General features: G+C 50.6%; 1 protein-coding gene across 1 annotated transcript in view; it reads left to right on the top strand.

The window, feature by feature from the left end:
* Scara5 (scavenger receptor class A member 5) overlaps positions 1–19,217 on the top strand; it is an 80,657-nt gene that overhangs the window by 52,783 nt on the left and 8,657 nt on the right. Inside the window, exons 6-7 of the mRNA XM_070016738.1 lie at positions 1,400–1,498; positions 3,186–3,242. Coding sequence (XP_069872839.1) covers positions 1,400–1,498; positions 3,186–3,242 — 156 coding nt within the window. The remainder of the gene's footprint in view (positions 1–1,399; positions 1,499–3,185; positions 3,243–19,217) is intronic.

Below are 19,217 nucleotides of genomic sequence, written 5' to 3'. Positions count from 1 at the left end.
ATGTACGCCTCACCCGACTTGTAAGAAACAGTTTTATTGTTCAAGTTCATAAGCTTTGTAGATTAAGATAATGATGCTGATCACGGTGTTACAAGGGCTTGTGGCTTTAGCAACGTGTTATTATGCCACAGTATGGTGAAATCGATGTAGTCACTTAATCTCCATAAAGAAATAATAAAAAAGATCTCCAAGAATCTTGCCAACAGAGGAGAAGAGGCAGACGCTGGAGTTGAAGAATCACAGCCATGTTCTACTCCAGCCCCTCTCCCTACCCTGCCCAAGAGCTCTGAGACCCATGATGCTCAGGGGCTTCTTTTGGCCCAATGAATCTTAGCATGGGAGCTTTGGACATGTCCTGTGTTAGGTTCCATGTTCTGTGGCCACAGGGTGGTTGGATCCTGGGAACAGATGCCTGTGGCAGGCCACCATCCTCTCCCTACTTTTGATGTTAGCCTTAGAGGAGTACAGATTGAGAAACAGGTTTCTAGTGTCTTGGAAAATGAGGCCCAAAGAAAGCCAACTAGCTCTCCAAGCAAGAAAGAACAATTAGTCAGTTGAAGACAGCTCTGCTTTGCAGCAATGACTGTGGGCTTAGGTCAGGCCTCTGGGGGCCCTGGGATCTGGCTTGGTGAAAGTGTGTGTAGATTCTGGCTTTCCATGGTGCAATCAAAGCAGGCCCTGTCCATGGGACCTGGTGGCCCGGAGCCCAGGGCCTGGTCAGGCGGCAGGCCATGCATCGTTGACCAGCCTTGCTGATTTCCTCATCCCTCTCAGCCTCCAGTGAGTGCCCTTTGCTATGCCTCCCATGTTTCTGGAAAGGAAGGGATTTTTGTTCTTTCTTTAAATAGAAGCAGTATTTCATCTTCCTCCTAGTCTCTAATGCTATTCCCTGCTCCTCCCAAGTATCACTAAAACTGGTCCAGCCATGAGCTTTCCGTTCAGGGAGAGTAAGATGCAGCTCCTGCCTTCCTCATTGTTCACTGTGTTCTCTTGGGCAAGTTATTTAACCTCTCTGGGTTTAATTACCTCATGAGTAGTACAGGTGAAGGAATACCTCTAGGTTCTCTGTAAGGATGGGATGGGATTCTTTATGCCTAGCATGTAGACTGGACTCCAAAAACTTCCAAATCTCCAGCATGCCCAAGGTAAGGAGACACCTGGATGGATCTCATGCCACCGCCATCTGTCACCACAGAACTGGGCCTGGCAGTAGGGACGGGCCTAAGCGGTAACAAGTACTGATCTATTGGATGCTGCTTTTGCTGCATCTTTAACGTACCTAAGAAGATTCTGGAAGCCACAGCCACTGAGGATGCACATTTGCGATCCATCATCAAAGCAGACAATGACCTGTAAGGGACTTTACAGTTCTGAGTCTATGTCTTTTGTCTCTCCCCAGGTCTGCCGGGGGAAAAGGGCACCCCAGGACTGCCCGGTCCCAAGGGCGATGACGGGAAGCTGGGGGCCACAGGCCCAATGGGCATGCGTGGGTTCAAAGGTAACAGCAGTTCTCCGTGCACGCGGGAGCAGCATGCGGGCAGCACAGCGGGGCCCCAGGGGTGGTGGCATCCTGCCTTGGCCACTGAGTCACTGAGTGGGCCTTCATGAATGATGACTCCGTGTGTGTGTGTGTGTGTGTGTGTGTGTGTGTGTGTGTGTGTGTGTGTGTGTGTGTGTGTGTGTGTGTGTGTGTGTGAATGGCCCTGCAACTCTAAAACCTTTGTGAGATGCCGAAGGGTGTGAATAGAAGCTGCAGCCCAGAGGTGTAACAGCAGGGGCTGGGGAGGGGTGTCTCATGAACAACACAGGCCAGGGGACCCACAACGGACACTCTGGCCAGTGCTGCCAGATTCCTCTCCTTCTGTGAGACTCTCCATATTCCCCCTGCGTTAACAGCTCAAGTTCACGTGCCGGGTCACATCCCAGGTTTATAGAACAACAGTTCCTTCTGATTTGTTTGTCTTCCTATGGATAGTCCCCGTGTCCATTTTTAGGGTAACCTGCTTCAGAGGTAGACTCCCCCCTTTTCATTGCCTTTCAAGACTGCCAGACCTCCCATCATCACTGCGGAAGAGAAGACATGTCTAATGTTCTTTCCTGGGCTTCCTACTCATTACTGGTTACCATGACAAGCTAGCCAGCTCCCACCCTGGGCCTGGGACCATTGGGAAGTCTTACTCTACTTTCTGGTTGGTGATGAATCAAGCTGGGGTTTTCCTTTCTTTTATAGTTCTCATGAGAAATTTTTAATTTTAAACATTGTAGAAGTAGGACATGCTTGTTTTCTTTTTTAACCAGATGATACAGGCATGTAAGAAGGAAGTCTTTTCTTCCTTGATCCCTTTAATTTTACCCCTTCGAATAACCACTGTAGACTCTTTGTAATGTATCCTGCCAGATATTTCTCTAAGCACATTCATATGCATATATACATAAATGTACACACACATATGTGTGTGTGCTTTAGTTTGTGTTTAAAAAAAAAAAACCTTGGATCTCACTAGGTTTTCTCCAAGGTTTTCTGACTTGCTGTTTTCACCCATAGCATGCCATGGGCCTTTAATTTCCAGATACTTTTCTAGAAATCCTTGGCACAGAATTCCCTGGCCATTTTAATGCCCATTGAATGATGCCAGGACTTTACACTGCTTTGCGGGGTGAGATACCAGCTGGGGAAACCGCTCTACTTCTATTAACCATATCCTGGGAAGAAAATTCCACAATTCCCTGGAAACTCATTCTCATATTTTACAGTTTCCCCTGCCGGAAAATCTGCCTGACATATAACTCATCTCTCTCCCTCCATAACTGAAGCCCAGCCCCCTCCTTCCCCTGTGCCCATTAGACTAAACCTCGGGCAAATTTCTAAAGGCCTGTGTGCTTGATAGAAACTCCCTTGCTTTATCTTCTTCTGCTGAGTACCTCTCGTCTTGGAGGTTGTGTGATGGATGCCGTTCTTCTGTGCTTTCACGAGGATGGAAAGAGACTTTCTCTGTGGAGCCTACCATCTTTCTTCAGGCGACCCAGAGCAGGTGTCATAATTCACTAGCTCTTACCTGCCCTGCTGTGCCCGCTGATTACTGCTATCTTCTGCCTAGGAGTTTCCTAGTCTTGGGTTCCAAGGTAACATTTCCTGATTAGCATTTGCCTCTGTTTCTAATGCCAGTTTTCCTCTACTGATCCAGGTGACCGAGGCCCGAAAGGAGAGAAAGGAGAGCGAGGAGACAGAGCAAGAGATGCGGGTGAGGAAGATCTACTGGGGTCCCTGGCTGCTGTGTGGTTACGGGGGTGGTGGGGGTGGGGGGAGGGGAAGGGGTAGGACTTGGATCTATCCAACCCTATGAGGTTGGGATGTGGGTGTGGTGGCCATGTGTCGGGCTCAGGTGTCAAAGAGCCTCCTTGAGTCTCCTTCCCATTTTAGGGCTCACTGGCCAAGCAAGAGTTACTAAGAGACCCCCCCCCCGCCCAGGGGCACAGGCTGCGCTTCTAGAGATGGTACTACTACCCTATGGTGCTATGGAAGGGTCTGGAAGCTCCCTCTCTACTGGCTATGTCTAATCTCTGGGCCTCTGTATCATTCCCTAGGGGAAAAAAAAGGCGGGGGGAATAGGGCGGTGGTGAGAAGTGAATGGGTTAGTCAACAGAAAATGCCTATTACCGTATCTAAGCCCTTGTTAGGACACAGGGAAGGCTGGCTGCTCTTCCATGTCAGGCATACTTCCTCAAATCATCCAGCGTGCTTGTGAAAACTCCCAGACCTCAAGAAAACACCTCCTTTCCCCGGCTGTTGCGAGGGGAGGGAGGGCAGAGGCCGACCCCAGCGCGAGGGGAGGGAGGGCAGAGGCCGACCCCAGCGCCTCTTTCCCTCTTTGGCTCCCACAAGGCTCAGTGCCTCATTCGCGGCGGCCCAGTCGCCATGGGAAAGGACAGTCGTTCTTTAGAGAGGCTTCCCGTGAGGGCTGTCAGCCAGCTTACCCAGCCGTGCACTTCTAAGGTATATTTTCCCCAAAGGGCTTCTCGTAGACGTTGAGAGGTTGTCAGGGAAAGAATGAATAGAGTCACCTGGCCATATTTCAAACAGAAAACAACCATCCACCCATTGTTCTGTTGGCTCTGGAGTCTGGCTGCTGGAGAGACCACAGGGCCTCTGGGCTGGGCTGGGCGCTGCACCACGGGCCCGGGGAGCATCACCGGCACCCAGGCTCTCCTGTGGACAGTCGGGACAGATGCCAGGGTGGAGGCATAGGCTGGACCCTGCCTGCCGCTGACCTGCCTGAGGGACAGGGCGCTGCTCGTGGGCTTTGGAGCTCTCACTGACTTCTCTGATGGTTTGTGTACTGTTTCTGATGCAATACCACCGGAGGAGCTGAGAAGGATTATGGCATTTAGCTTGGAGAAATAAACAAGTGATGAATTGGGCAGGAAGGGAGGAACGTGTGTGGAAAGATGACCTTTGGGAAAGAGAGAGAAAGAGAGATCACAGCGCTGCCCACATACCAGAGGGGTCTTGTCAGGAGTTCTCGCACACCATCCTTTCGGCTGACTTGAGAATGGAAACAGGTTCAGAGCCAGCGGGGTGACCACGCCACAAAGGATGCTCTCTGGTCACGGAGGGAATTGGGGGCCCCGCCTGGGAGGTGGAGGCAGTGCCCGATGGTGTGCAGCTCCCCTGGGGATGGGTGGGAGACTGGGGAAGGACGCCCATGCACTTGGCCTCCGAGCCTGCCAACTGCCCCGCCAGAAGCTGACATCAGCCTGGACGTCCGTCCCTGGGGTCTGAGGTTGCTTCCCTTTCTTTGGAGACTACACCCTGACCAGAGGCCAGAGCTCAGGCACAGAGCGGAAGCCAGGCGCTTCCATCAAGCCCTGAGCTCCTCCTCCCTCACCCTCAGAAATAGCCTCCCTGGACAAGGGGCTTTGCTGAGAGGGGAAGGGAGCGGGAGAGGCTGCTGGTTGTCAGGAGGTTTTCCACAGTGAGAGGAGGACCGCAGAGGCACACAGGGAACTGTAGAAACGCGAAACCAGAGCCATCATCTCTTTCCGCCAACGTCAGAGGCTCCGAGAGCACTGACTTCCCCCGGCGAGGGCTGGGCTGAGGACACAGGCTGGCCTTGGACCGTGGAGCTGGGTTCTTTAAAGTCCTAGCAAGTTCCCCTCACAGATAGCTCTAGACATGGATGGAAAGCCAGAGCTTAGGGACCGCATCACAGCAGCCAGGCCCGAGGTCTGTTGCCTTCCCACGGCCTCTGCTTTCTGGCCTGCCTCTGGCCACACCAAAGCCAAGCAGCATTCAGGCTCCCGCTGTTTGCAAGGCCCTCTTCCTAGTCCCAGAGGTGTTAACTATCTCCCTGAGAAGCCAGCCTGCAGGAGAGGCTCATCTTTCAGAGAACTGTGGAAATTCTGACCCACACAGCGCCCACGGCTGGGGTTTTCTTAGTCATTCACGGAGCTCTGGGTGGCCCTACCAGAGAGCTACCCTCCCCCTGGTCCAGCAGGGGCAGGAGGCCCAGTAACCTGGCTGCTAGCTCTCTGGTCACCTGGCTGCTTGTCATCTGTTCACTGGGCTTTGCCAGAAGATTATAACTTTCCCCAAACAGCTCTAGGGCCTACCTGTAGTGCCGACCCCCCTGAAGTCCCATCAGGAGGGGATTTTATGACATTGAAGGTATTGGTGACAAAAACCAGCTAACCACCTGGCTTTGCTTTGAGCTCAGTAATACAGAGAAAAACCTCTCCAGACTGTTTTTGCTGTTATTGGGGGTGATCATGAATCTTGAACTCTGGACCTGAGCACAATCACTCAGCAATTCAGCTCAAGGCAAGTGAGCTACCACTTGAGCCACAGCACCACTTCCGGTTTTCTGGTGGTTTATTGGAGATAAGAGTCTCACGGACTTTCCAGCCCAGGCTGGTCTTACACTGCAATCCTCAGATCTCAGCCTCCTGAGTAGCTAGGATTACAGGTGTGAACCACCGGCACCCTGAACAAAAAAAACCTTAGCAGTGTTGACCCTTGTTTTGACCTGGAGTTAAACAATTTTAGGGTCTGGATGGGTTTCTGATTCAACCCTCTCCCTCTTCCAAATCCCACCTTGCCAGTCTATTGGACATAGAGATCCAGAGTTCACCCCACTTAGACGGTGGCCAAACTGAGTCTAGAATCCAGATCTCGCGATGTCTGCTTAGTTGGGGGTCCCTGCCCCCACCAAGCCAATGATATCCATCATGCCATTAGATGCTTGGCTTTTGGAAATTTGGCCAGGGAAGGAAAAAGTTCTATAGAACACATCTCAAGAGAGAAAGACATTTGTTTTACCCTGGAATATAGTCCCCTTACAAGAAAAATAAATAATATTTTTGTAGAGAAGGGGGGTAGGTAAAGGAATCCGTTTTGTTTAAGTCCCAGAGCTTGAATTTAAAACAGGGTATAAAAGTTCAGATTGTTTTTTTTTTTAAAAGTCTTTTCTCAATTTGGTTTCACATGGGAAGAAAACCATACAGCCTGATACAGGGGTAAATTCTAAGCCAGTGTTTGTGGAGAAGAAGCTGAGCGAATTTAAATGCTTTAAGGGTATTTTGGTATTTAGGGAAGTTTGGGGCCTGGATCCCTGGTCCTATAACAGGATCCTAGCTGTTCAAGTTCATGGAGATACTGGGGTCCGAGGCACTGCATAGCTGCAGTATTTTTTTCTCTCATGCATTTGTTCAGTTTTTGCATTCTTTTATTCATCCATTGTGCATGTCTTTAGATGACTTAGTAATCCTGTAGAAGAGCCAAACATGGAAGTATATATGGGAATGGAAGGTATTTTTCCCCTAGTGCCAATACTGGACTTTGAACTCAGGGCCTCAAACTCTCACTTGGCTTAATTTCAATCAAGGCTGGTGCTCTACTACTTGAACCACATATTTTTTTGCTCACTAATTGGAGATAAGAGACTCTATTTTGTATGCCTGGGCTGTCTTCAAATCTCAATCCTCAGATCTCTGCCTCCTGAGTAGCTAGGATGACAGGGAGAAGGTTTCTCAACTATTTCCTTTGCAAAGTTTATATCTACTACCTGGAAAATGTACAAGGACATGGGAAAATTGTTCTGAGGCAAAAATGGAAGCAGAATTGGAGACACCAGAAAGAAAAATGGAAACAGCCAATGAGGTCACCTTGTGTACAAGATGAAAGTAAGCAAGGCAGGCTCTGATGGGAGCAAGGACTAGAACAGAGGCCAGGGAGGAGGAAGGATTCACTCAAAAGCAAAGAGATGTGTGGATGGGAAGGAAAGCATTTAAGGAAGAGCGTCGGCTTGTCATTTCTAAACAACCATTAGTTGGCTGTTAGCTAAAACACCAAGAACTCAAGTGTAGCCTGAAGAGAGACTTGTCAAGGATTACAAAGGGTTATAGAAAGGGCTATGGTAGAGTTGGGAACAATATCAATGAAGGGTTTTATTTTTGTGGGTCTTGGGGCTTGAACTCAGGACCTGGGCACTGTCCCTCAGCTCTTTTGCTCAAGGCTAGCGCTCTACCACTTTGAGCCACAGTGCCGTCTCCAGTTTTCTGGTGGTTAATTGGAGATAAGAGTCTCATGGACTTTCCTGACCAGGCTGCCTTTGAACCACAGCCTCCACCTGGCAATGAAGTGTTTTTGACTCAAGACCTATAGGGAAAGTTGGAGTCCAACAGATGCATGGGGGGAGGGGGGGTAAAGTATCCCAGGTACCATACATGGGACAGGAAGTATTCTCTAATTATCCCAAATAGTTTGGCATAGTAAGAGTTTGGGATATAAGAAACAAAACTAGGTTCAAGTGTCTATAGAAATGGCCAGGGTTCAAGAGGCTAGCTTTGACCCTCTGGTACTAGAAAGCCATTGGCAGGTCTATTCAGAGAGGGGATACTGGAGGTGACCTGGAAGCTCAGCCATTCTGATGTCCTTCCATGTTCAACCGAGGCCTAGACATAGCAGGCAGGTCTTCTCCTTGGGGACGGTCCTCACTCCAACTTCATGCTGTTCCTCTGCACCCACTCCTTCCCTGGTCTTGTTTCTCCTGGGCCCATTCATGTGTTTATGACACTAACTGTGCACTTTCTCACACCACCAACTCTCCAGTAATATTATGTTGTATCCAGCCTTCATTATCTGCCTGAAGATTACTCAGATACCACCCCACCGCCCCCCCTCGCTGCGCACACACGTGCTCACGCACGTGCACACACACACAGATGGAGCGGTGTTCAGTCTCACAGACTGATTGGCTGTTGCCACTTCAGATCCAGCATTAATTTGGTTCCTCAGGTCTGCTCACCAGCAAGCTTTCCCTGAGATCAGTGTCTTACAAATGACCCAACTCAGGAACAGCTAGGAGGAAGTGAAGCACAGGACCAGGCATTGGGAAGGGCACCTAGCTTCCATGTTCCTTCTCCAGGCCAAGCCAAAACCTTCCTATCTGGCAGTGCAGAATCTCTGCCAACCCTGTCCAGCGGGCTCTTATGGAAGCTTCCTTACATAAGCAGCAGCAGCGATTGTACACAGCCTCCAGTTCCTCTCCGCTGGACCTCAGGAAGTAGCTGCAAGTTCCAGCCTTCATGGTTGTTTCCACTGGCCAACACCGCCCTCCCTCTCTGATAGGTAGGAGCTTTCCAAAATCTCTCATTGCCATACACTCATACAGGGGTGATTGAAAGGGGATGATAATATATAACAAAGATACTGAGCACAGTTTCAGGAATCAAGGGCAAAAACCAAGCCTTGTAAGAGAAGGTGCCCTGATCTCATTGTGTTGCTGGTCATGAGAGTTTGAGGCTCGAGACATGAGGAACGAGACATGAGGACCAAATGCAGTTCGATTTCTTATTCTGTCACATTGTTACAGTAGCAAACCTAAGTTCTAGGTCCCATACTGACCCACTGGCTGTGTGGCCCTGAGGCCAGTCTCTTGGTCTCCCTGGCTACAACTTCTTTTTTCCTCTCTTGTTCCATGCTGCTGTCTTTAAAGGCATTCCAGCTTGCCAAGACTCTGTCTTAAACCTTCCAAGCTTAAACCCGGTGATCTTTTTTTTTTCCCCCGAAAGTACCTAGTGGCCCCTTCCAGGGAGTTTCAGTTCGCGGTACACAGACAGCACTCAGTTGCGTCATCTATGTTAGCTTCACTTGGTGTCTTTACACAGATTCAAGAGGGCCTGAAGCCTTGGAAGGCCTGATCCCTTTAAGAAGTTGGTTGAGGACTGGAGTCATGACTCACATGGTGGAGAGCTTGTCTAGAAAGTGTAAGGCCCTGAATTCACTCCCCCGGTACCATACACACATGCATACATGAGCAAATACGTAAGCAAGCCAAGTAGACAAATGAGGGTAGGGCTGCTTAAGAGGTAGCTCAGTTAGTTATGTTCAATTCCTCTCAAAGGAAGGGTATTTTCAGCATCATAGACCAGACAAAGAGAGACAGGAGTCTGGACCCAGGCCAGAAGTAAAGCCACTCTTCCTCATAGAGCAGTGCTAAGAGGTCATCAAACAACGGATGATATTTGTGTTCTAAATACATGCTAAGTAAAAGCAGGAACCGAGGAGCAAAGCCTGAGAAGACTGGCGAGTTGGCGAACAAAATAAAGGAAGTGGTATTTGGAATGTTGATGCAGGGTTAGCAGCCAGGGACGGGAGAGGGCTTGGAAGGGTCTGCTGCTTAGCACTGTAAGCTGATGGAGCAACTCCATCCCGTTGGTGGGGCCAACCAATTTTCTGCAATCCCCATGGTGTGCGAGACCAGCCTGCTGCCACCTCATCCCAAGGGCTCTGCGCCCATCCTTCCGCAGCACTTACGCAGCTGTTTCGAAGATTTGCCCTGTTAGAAAACCAAGGTGAGGGCTGGGAAGGTGGCTTAGTGGTAGAGCGCTTGCCTTGCATGCATGAGGCCCTGAGTTTGATTCCTCAGCACCACATAAGCAGGGAAAAAAAAGCCGGTGGCTCAAGTGGTAGAGTGCTAGCCTTGAGCTGAAGAGCTGAGGGACAGCGCCCAGGCCCAGAGTTCAGGCTCCACGACCAGACCGAAAAAAAGAAAACCGAGGTGAGGGTGGGATTTTCCGCAAAAACAATGCCTTGAAAACCACCAAAGAATCTACGCGTGGGCCTTTGATGTGGCTTTTCAACAAAACAAGTTCCCAGTTGTGATGAAGTTGAACTGGACATTCAAGCTAGCGTGACTGAGCTGCTTGTGTAGAAAGCATTTCACACAGGCTTGGGACTCCATGGATGCTGCTGCGCTCTGTCTCAGTGTGAGCGCCGCAGGTTCACCCAGAGGTGGACTGGCGTTTAACTTCACAGCTGTGCTTGGAAAACACCTGGCCAGGGCCTTAGGGGCCCGCTTCAGGTGAACTTAGAGCCCCTGGGCTGGACAGGAGGGAGCTGCTCGGAGGCTGTAGATGAAAGAAAGAACCGAGAGGCGGGCAGAGCTGTGGCCTTTGGGGAGGTCTTGTGGGTGTTGTGGCCGGCGGGCTACCCGCCGCCCCTGACTCCCTCCCCCTCCTCCCCCTCCCCGCGGTTCAGGGTTGCCACATAGCTGCCATCCCCACTGCCATCTCCCTCAGGGAGAGGCTGAGTCCCATACCACTAGGAGCCGACTAACGTTCTAGAACGATTCTGTGTGTGGCTTCCGTCATTTACTGAGTTGCAAAGCTCAAGTTGGATCAGGGATGTTCCCGCCTCTGAGGATTTACAATATGGGGATGGGGGAGTCCGAGGCAGACTGGGGAAAGACGTGTCCAGGAGAGTCACTGAGCCTGGACACAGAACCTGAACACGTAGCCATGGGTCCGTCAACGTCTGTGCCTCCTCTGCGGCTACGAGGCCCCAGGCCTGCTTAATCAAGCCACCAGCACCACAGTCTCCTGGCCTCCCCATCTTTCTTGTCCTCAATGCCTGTTGACTAGCCGGCCTCTCTCTGCCTCTCGAAAGGAACAGGAGGAGCGAAAGAGAAAGGGAGGGCTCACCTGTGCACTCACAAATCCTATGAATGCAGCTTCCAGCTTTTAATGACATCTGCCCGATGTCACAGTAAATGAGGTCTTGGGCTACTGGAGGCCAAAGCAGAATAGGCTCTCCACTGAGAGGGGCCCTGAAGCCCCTGAGGAAGTGGCCTTTATGCCTCCTTCATTCTCCTGGTACGCCACTGAGCAGTGATGGTCCAGGTGATGACTTAGCTCCTTCTTTGGTCTCTATCCCTGGGCATGAGCACAGCAGTAAGACCAATTGGTCAAGTCCCATGATGCACCAGTGTGGAATTTGATTGGTCACTCCCGATTACACACAAAGCATTACTTCATTACTGATACAGGGTTTTGAATGGAAACCAGAGCATTATTGGAACAAGAAAGGCATTCACGGGCCACAGGATGTCTGCTGTGTGTAATGGCTACCATGTTCAATCACTATCAATTCGCTTTCTTTCCCTCAGTGGAATGAGCTCTCCACTCTGGGCTGGGCTGGAAAGCACTTCATTTATTTTTTGATCCAGACACATCTTTAGTGAGCAGCTACTAGGAACCAGGCAGCCAGGAATAACAACATCAGAGGGACAGAAACTCAGTTCCAAAGACTGTGCAGTAGAGCTGGGGAGATGAAGGTGGGAACTGACACCAGCAGCGACACCTCAGATATTTCTGCTGCTCCTCTACCCAGCAAAGCCTCCAGCACCCATGCGTGACCACAGAGAGAGACACACTCAGAGGAGACACGGCTGTGGGCACTTTGTCGTGTGACCTGGAGCCTCAACTTCCACACAGTAGCATCACCTTGAGGGAGGGCTGCAGGGCCAGCTGGGAGCTGTCTAATGAGAATACTTGGAGGGGATCCCAGGTCCCACAGGAAGTTCCGAGTGGATTTTACCCAGGGGAATGTCCACAGCACACGGGTGGGCCCAGCCCCAGCCCGAAGGTGCCCTCTGGGAAAGTGCCCAGAAATGCTGTCTTTTGCTTTGGGGATGGCTCTTGTGCTCTCATATGGATCACATTTCCTGTTTTGAAGTGTCACCCAAGCTGGTGGGGGGGGGGGCAGGGGTGTGAGTGTGTGTAGCTCAGGTCCTGGTGCTACAGGCAGGCTGGGGGCATGGGGAGCTCTTTCTTTACAAGAGAAGGAAAGTTCAACTTCCTTAATGGGCAGATGTTCCACATTATCCCTGGGGGCCGGCTCTGCAGCTGCAGAAATGTACGGCCCGGTTCCCCAGCCCTGCGTGTTTATTTCTATTCTCCATAACCTTCTTTCTTCCTTCTTGTTTTGCTCTGGCCAGGGGGACTGGAAGACAGGAAAAACAAACATCAAGGGCTGCACTATTCCAGGCATGGCTTGGGTTTTCCTCCTTTTCTCTAGAAGCAATGTTCCCTGGGCCCTGGGGCCTCCGGAGGCAGGTCCTGGTTTATTTAGTGATCTGTTCCATACTTAGAGCCCTCCAAAGTGGTATGAGCCCCATCCAGCCATTCATTCACCAAGACACTCATTCAACATGACCGTCACCTAGCATGGGAGGGGGATGATTGAGGCACAGAGAGGAAGAGCCGTGGACTATTTCTCAGAGACAGGAAGCACGGCTTGGGAAAGCCTTTCCAGACGAGGTGACTCCTCTGTGCCTTGCAAGGCCCAGCAATGGGAGAGTCCGGTAGCTCCAGCTTGATCCCAGATCAGGCCCCTCAGCTAGTGCTGAGGCTCTGCAGAAAGACTCCTTGTGAATGGCTCAAAACGATGCTCAAATGTCCCTGTCTCCCCTGGCATGGCTGATTTTTCTATCTCCTGGTACTCGGTCAGGACTGAGAACCAGGCCTTTAAGTCTAAGATTTTTTTTTTTCTTTGGTTGGTGGTGGGGCCTGAACTCTGGTCCTGGACGCTGTCCAGCTCTTCAATTCAAGGCGAGTACTCTACCACTTGAGCCACAGCAACACTTCCAGCTTTTTCTGCTTATGTGGTGCTAAGGAATTGAACCCAGACCCTCATGTATGCAAGGCAAGCGCTCTACCACTGAGCCACCTTCCCAGCCGCAGTCTAAGACTCTTTTGTATCAGGAAGTATGTTCAGGTCAGAAAGTACTGTGACCCCATGGGGCTATTGGAAGGGGATGAAGAGCAACTCATATTTGGTGAGGATTCCTATTAGACATGTGTTAGTGGTGTTCCTCCTGACAGTTAGGAAAACAGAGGCCTGCATGCTTCTCTGATGACCCCGCAGCGCTGTGTGACACGGTCAAATCATAAGGCTGTTCTGGGCCTATTACTTCCCTGTTCCCCCACTCAGGTTGGGTTTGAGGAAAGCTTGGAGCCAGACACAGACAAAGCCTGCTGGTAGCCTGAGTGACAGTGGCCATTATCCACTTTGTGGTCATTCTAGATTCACTGGGCTGTAGAGTAGTGAGGCCTTTGGCTTAGTTGCTCTGGGAGAAAGAGAGTTACACCAGCTTTCTCCCAGCATACAATAGTAGCCACAAAACTCAAAGCGGGAGTATAAATAAGGTAAGGAATCATTGGATGAAGAAACACCAGAGCCATCCATAGATGCCAGCGGCCAGTAAACAGAACCAGATGCGTTCTCACATCTTGGGATGGATTCCTAAGAGATTCTGTGAAATCTCTCCCGTCCCCAGAGACAGGATGAACAGCTGTCCTATGTGGTACTGAGTGATCAGAGATCTCAAGGTCAAGGTCAGCACCCAAGCCTGCTTCCTATTCTGGTGCTCAGGGATTCCAAGCCAGGGAATCTGGGGTCAGAGCCAGCCTGCTTTGTCTGGGGCCCTGCTTTTCCTACATAGATATGAACCAGAGTGAGCAAAGCAATATTTGCTTGGAGAGGAGCATCCTTATATATTAAGAGATTTATAAAGGTCTGCCCTGGGAGCCTGGGAGTGGCCTCAACCCTAGCATAGAATTCCTGGACCATTCCACAGCCGCCTTGCTTAACAAGTCACATCCAGCTCGCATTACTGTGTAGAAAGTTGCTGACAACAGGAGCCAGGCTTCTGCCGGAGGCTCCCCTAGTGTGCTAAGGAGCCAGGAACTTCGCCTGGGGAGGAGAGAGGACGTGTAACAGCGGCTAATCCAATTGGAGGCATGAGCCCCTGGTAGCATGGCTCTTCTGAACAGATAGGCTTTGGGGGCACCCAACTCTGCCAGGACTGTTGGTAGGCAAGCTGTTCTCAGCAGCAGGGAGATCTTCCAAGTTGACCCCCGCTCACCCGTGCTGCCAGGCAGACTGCCTGCCAGCCGGAGTGGGGGCTCACGGGGAAGGCAGCCCACCATAGATGGGCAAGTCCTTGACGTGTGCTGTCGTTCCTGCCATCATCATTCTGTCCATGGGTCCAGAGATGGCACTGGCCAGCAGTGGCGTGGGATCCCAGCCCCGCTTCCCAGTCCAGAGGCAGAGCCTCCATCCACCTGTCTGCTCTCTTCCCTGTAGGAAGTTCCTTGGTGCCCTTAGCCTCCATCTAAACCCCCAGAGCTGGCAGACACAGGTCACTCATCTACCCTTAGGTGGGTATGTGACATTCATAGGTGGTCTCTTCAGGTTTTCTTGGTAGCAAAGACAAGAAACTCAAAAAATGGGTTCTGGGAAGACTTCGGGAGCCCAGGACCCATTATACAGTTGGGCCTTACAGAGCCTGGAATAAGAAGGCCGTTGAAATCCAAAGCCACTCTGGGGGCTCCCATCCTAAGAGGTAAAGCTCATCGCTCTCGCGTCCCTCCTCCAGCATGGCCTGTTGATTCCGTGCTCCCCACTTGCAGCTGTCTTGCTCTTATTCTACTCAGTGCCTTCCATATTCCCCAGCCCACATTCTTGAGAGAGTCTGGGTGGTCACCAGAATTCTCATTACATGGACTTGGACGGAATTCCTAAGCCCAACCTATCCTTCGGGGCCTTTCAATCCTGAGGAAGAACCACAGGCTGTGGGCACAGCGCACTGCTGGACTGGCTGGTCAGATGCCACAACCTGACCCCACCGGAGGGCAAAGACAAAGCTGGCACTGGTTACAATGGAAGGACAGATTCACCCAGCAGTAACTATTCCTGTAGGAAGCCTATCTGGCATGAACCGAGCTCAACCTCGGTTTGTAGGGAGGAGAGGGAGAAGGAGGGGCTGTCGGGGCTGTAAGCGGGCTCAGTAGCATCAGAGAAGTAAACGGTACAAAAGGCAGGAGTGAGGCTCCGGGGGGAATTTGGTAATTGGATTTGGTAACTGGCTACTGCCATTCCAGCTGAGATATGGGGATCCTGTCTTCAGGTTTCTGAAGAAGCCTTGAGTTTTCCCAGGCGGGCGCTTCTAAAGGCTCTGAGGGGATCCCAGAGCATAGGGATGTTTCTGACCACTGTCAGCGTTCCAGTCTTTATCAGTCAAGGTCGAGGCCTAGTTGATTGAAGGCTGTAGGGAGCTGGCCAAGGGAAAACCCTTCTTTCCTTATTGATCATCTCAACCATACAGACAGCAAGACAGGAAGGAGTGAGAAAGCCAGTGTCTTGTGTCTTTGAGGCTTAAAGAACACTAACCATGTTCCTTGATCTCGCCCAACCCTCCACTGACTTGGGGTTTACCTCAGCACCCACGTTGTCTGCCTCTGACCCTGAAGTGCTTAGTGGCATGGCCTTGGGTTTTCTTATGGCATTCTGTGTCTAAAGAAGAGATAAGATACTCTACCCCTCTATCTGCATAGCTGGTTCACCAGGCCCTGTAGATTTGGAGGGAGGGTCAGGAGTCCTGGGGCATTCAGAAAGGCTTTCTGCTGCTTCCCATCCTCAAAGGCACACGACCTTCCAGCTGCCTTCCAGTCCCTCATCACCCACGGCATGTTCAATGCTCCTGGCCAGCTGTGGAGAACGCTAAGCCGTGAGGACTGTGGACTGATAAGACACAACTCTCTTCCCTGCCGCGGACCGGGTTCTGTGGGGACGACGGAGGATACCTAGGGGAGGAACCTGGAATAGGACGGGGAGATGGCAAACAGACAACTCACACACATTAGGAGTGGATGCTGAGTGCTGAGTGCGATTTAATGCAGAGGATAACAAACTTTTATAGCAAAAAGTCTCCATAAGAAAGGGCAAAAGGTTACATAATCTTGCTGCAGGGCTTCATTCTTGGGCGGTCACCAGCTGGTCGCCTGATAGGCACTTGTTTCCGGCTTTACCTCTATTTTTAAGAAATACAATTGGTTTCGATGATTGTCACCAATTAACCACTACTTTATTCTATAGAAGCCTTAACTGTCCCATTAAGATCTTTCCTGTTCCTTCTTTAATAGTAAGCACCACGGAGGCCTAGATCTATACTTTTTTCTATAGAGGCCTTAACTGTCCCATTAATATCTTTCCTGTTCCTTCTTTAATAGTAAGCACCAAGGAAACTTAGATTTAGCAAGTCTTTTAACAAATGAAAGAGAGTAACAGGAAGTTCTTTCTCCTAAGTAGTTATCTCAGCAATTGCCATACATTCTTTCTGTTCTAGCTGCGCCTACAGCTTCTTGTAAATTTCTTACAATTCCTTCTGCTGGAGTGACTTTGTGAAACCCCCAATACTTTTATATTTACTTATAACTTGTCTACTAGCCTCCATAAGAGGGGTTTCAGGGTAGCACTTAACTCTGGTGAGTTAGTCATATTTTCAAGACACTCATCAGATATTGGAGTCATCAACACTCTTAAGAAAGAGCTTTGAATAAGGGAACGTTGACAATGAGTAAGTACAATGAGCAGTAGAAACAGTAAAAGATTAATAGGCACTCTTATGAGGAAAAGATAGGCAGAAACACATCTTTTCCAGGGGTTTTTGCCAGCCTTTTCCCAGGAGTAGGCCTCTTAGAAGCCCTATTCTCCGAGGTAGACTTCGGTGAAGTCCCAAAACTTGGAGATAGGTTTCTGTAAAGCCCCATTCTCTGAGGTAGACTTCGGTGAAGTCCCAAAACTCAGAGATAGGTCTCGAAGCCCCTATCATGGTCTGATAGATGGTTTCCCATGCTAAGCAGACTCTACTGGGGTCGGCGTGGCACTTCCCAAGGGAAATAGGCGGTGTACACGTAACCCTTGTAGGCAGAGAGCTCTGGGAACTCAAGCCTTATCATGGCCTCCTGGGTTCACACCAGCTTCCCCTGTATGGTGGTTTAGTGTAGAAAGTAGCCAGCACGGGAAGGAAGGGAGCAGGTGGCCTCCCAGAACAGCTCCTGCTACTGGTTATTGTTGTTGTTGTTGTCCACCTCCTCCTCCTCTTCCTCCTGTTCCTCTTCTTCCCCTCCTCCTCCTCCTCATTCTCCCGCTCTTCTTCCTCTTCCTCCTCTTCCTCCTCCTCTTCCTCCTTCTTCTTTTTCTCTCCCCGCCCTTCTTTCTCTCTCTCTTTGTCAGTTGTGGGCCTTGAACTCAGGGCCTGGGTGCTGTCCCTGAGCCTCTTGGTACTCGAGGCTAGCTCTCTACCACTTGAGCCACAGCGCCACATCCAGTCTGGGATGGTTAATTGGAGATGAGTCTTATGGGAAATTTTCTACCCTGGCTGGCTTCAAACCTCAATCCTCAGATCTCAGCCTCCTGAGTAGCTAGTGGTGCTCAGCATCTTCCTCTCTCTTAACCTCAATTTCTTGTCTCTGCTTGGAGGCATTTTCTGGGAATTGTAAGTTCTCTGTCGGCTGTGACATGCTGTAGAGGGCATTCTCCACGTGAGGATGACCCCCAAGGACAAAGACAATGGTGCTGTATGCGCAAGTCCTTGGTGTCTGGAACAATCCTGGAAGGCATCAGGGGCGGCATCCATCCATCCAGGTGGATAACTGAATGAGTAATTGAAAAACAAATGCACACGCACCAATAAAGAGAGTGTAAAGAATTACCAGATCCATAGCGCCCCAGGTCAGTGCACAGAAGGCAGGATCACTGGATTTCCCCAGGAGCTGAGGCTGGTCCATCCTCCCACCTGAGGCCCCGCCATGCTCCTCTTCTGGTCCAGGCTCAGCAAAGTCATGCTTCACGGAACACTGCCGCCATGACCATCCTTCCCGAAGACTCAGGATAACTCAATTGTTTCTGCGAATTTGATGTGTTCCAGTTTCAAAGTTAAAGTACTTGCTTTTCATATAACTGCTCCCACAGAAAGCCATTGTCACCAAGATTGTAAAGCAGATTAGTGGACTCTGTTCAGAGCTCAGGAAGAGCAGTGGGCTCGGGGAGAGAAGAAGGTAGTGATGGAAAGTTAGGCCAGAGGCGGAAAGTCAAGTTCAGGCTCGTCACTCTGGGACCTGCGTAAAGCACCTTGCCTCTCCGGCTCTCTGGTCCTCATATGCCACACAAAACTTTAGACGATGTCACCTCCAAGTCTCTGCCAGTTGGCAAATTCTATGCTTCTCCATCAGTTGTGATGATTGGACAAGCCTAGGGATTGTGTCACTGTTAACTAAAATAGCTCTGTGCACAAGTGATGGGACATCTGTAGCCCACAACTAAGTTCACACAAGTCATTACCAGCAAGGTCCTGGGAGAATGCAAAGCTTCCTCACCCAGTCCGTGCCCAGATCCCGCGTGTCTCATTCCCACCTTCTTTACTGGGGAACTAGGTCAGGCTCTGGAAGACCTGGGCCAGCTGCAGGGGTGTGGACCAGGGCCAAAGCATCCATCCCAGCTGCATCCTGGGTAATTGGCAAGGCCAGTTAAGTAGGCCAGGGAGAAGAAGTAGGCCCTGTGAACTGTAGGGATGTGGACAAGGGCCATCCATCCATGCCAGTTGCACCCTGGGTAATGGGCCAGGTCAGTTCAGTAGGTCGGAGAGCCAGGTAGAAAGCAGAGATGAGAAACACTGATGCACCAGAAAACTTATGGCATGAAAAGATTGTCTCTTTGGCTTGTAAGAGCTGGGTTCCATGCATCTGTTCCCTCCTCCTCCTCCTCCTCCTCCTCCTCCTCCTCCTCCTCCTCCTCCTCCTCCTCCTCCTCCTCTTCTCCCTCCTCCTCCTCCTCCTCCTTTCATCAGTCGTGGTGCTTGAACTCAAGGCCTGAGCACTGTCCCCGAGCTCTTCTGCTCAAGGCTAGTGCTCTACACTTTGAGCCACAGCATCACTTCTGATTTCTGGTAGTTAATTGGAGATAAGAGTCTCATGGGCTTTCCTGCCAGGGCTGGCTTTGAACCTCAATCCTCAGATCTCAGCCTCCTGAGTAGCTAGGATTATAAGCGTGAGCTACCAGCACCAGCTGTTTCCTTCTTAAGCCTCACAGAAAAAAC

Source organism: Dipodomys merriami, unplaced genomic scaffold, assembly GCF_024711535.1.
Source record: "Dipodomys merriami isolate MVZ:Mamm:240054 unplaced genomic scaffold, mDipMer1.0.p SCAF_12, whole genome shotgun sequence".
NCBI classification, from domain to species: Eukaryota; Metazoa; Chordata; class Mammalia; order Rodentia; family Heteromyidae; genus Dipodomys; species Dipodomys merriami.
Note: the sequence above shows the minus strand (reverse complement) of the source record. Positions and strands in the feature narration are given on the sequence as shown.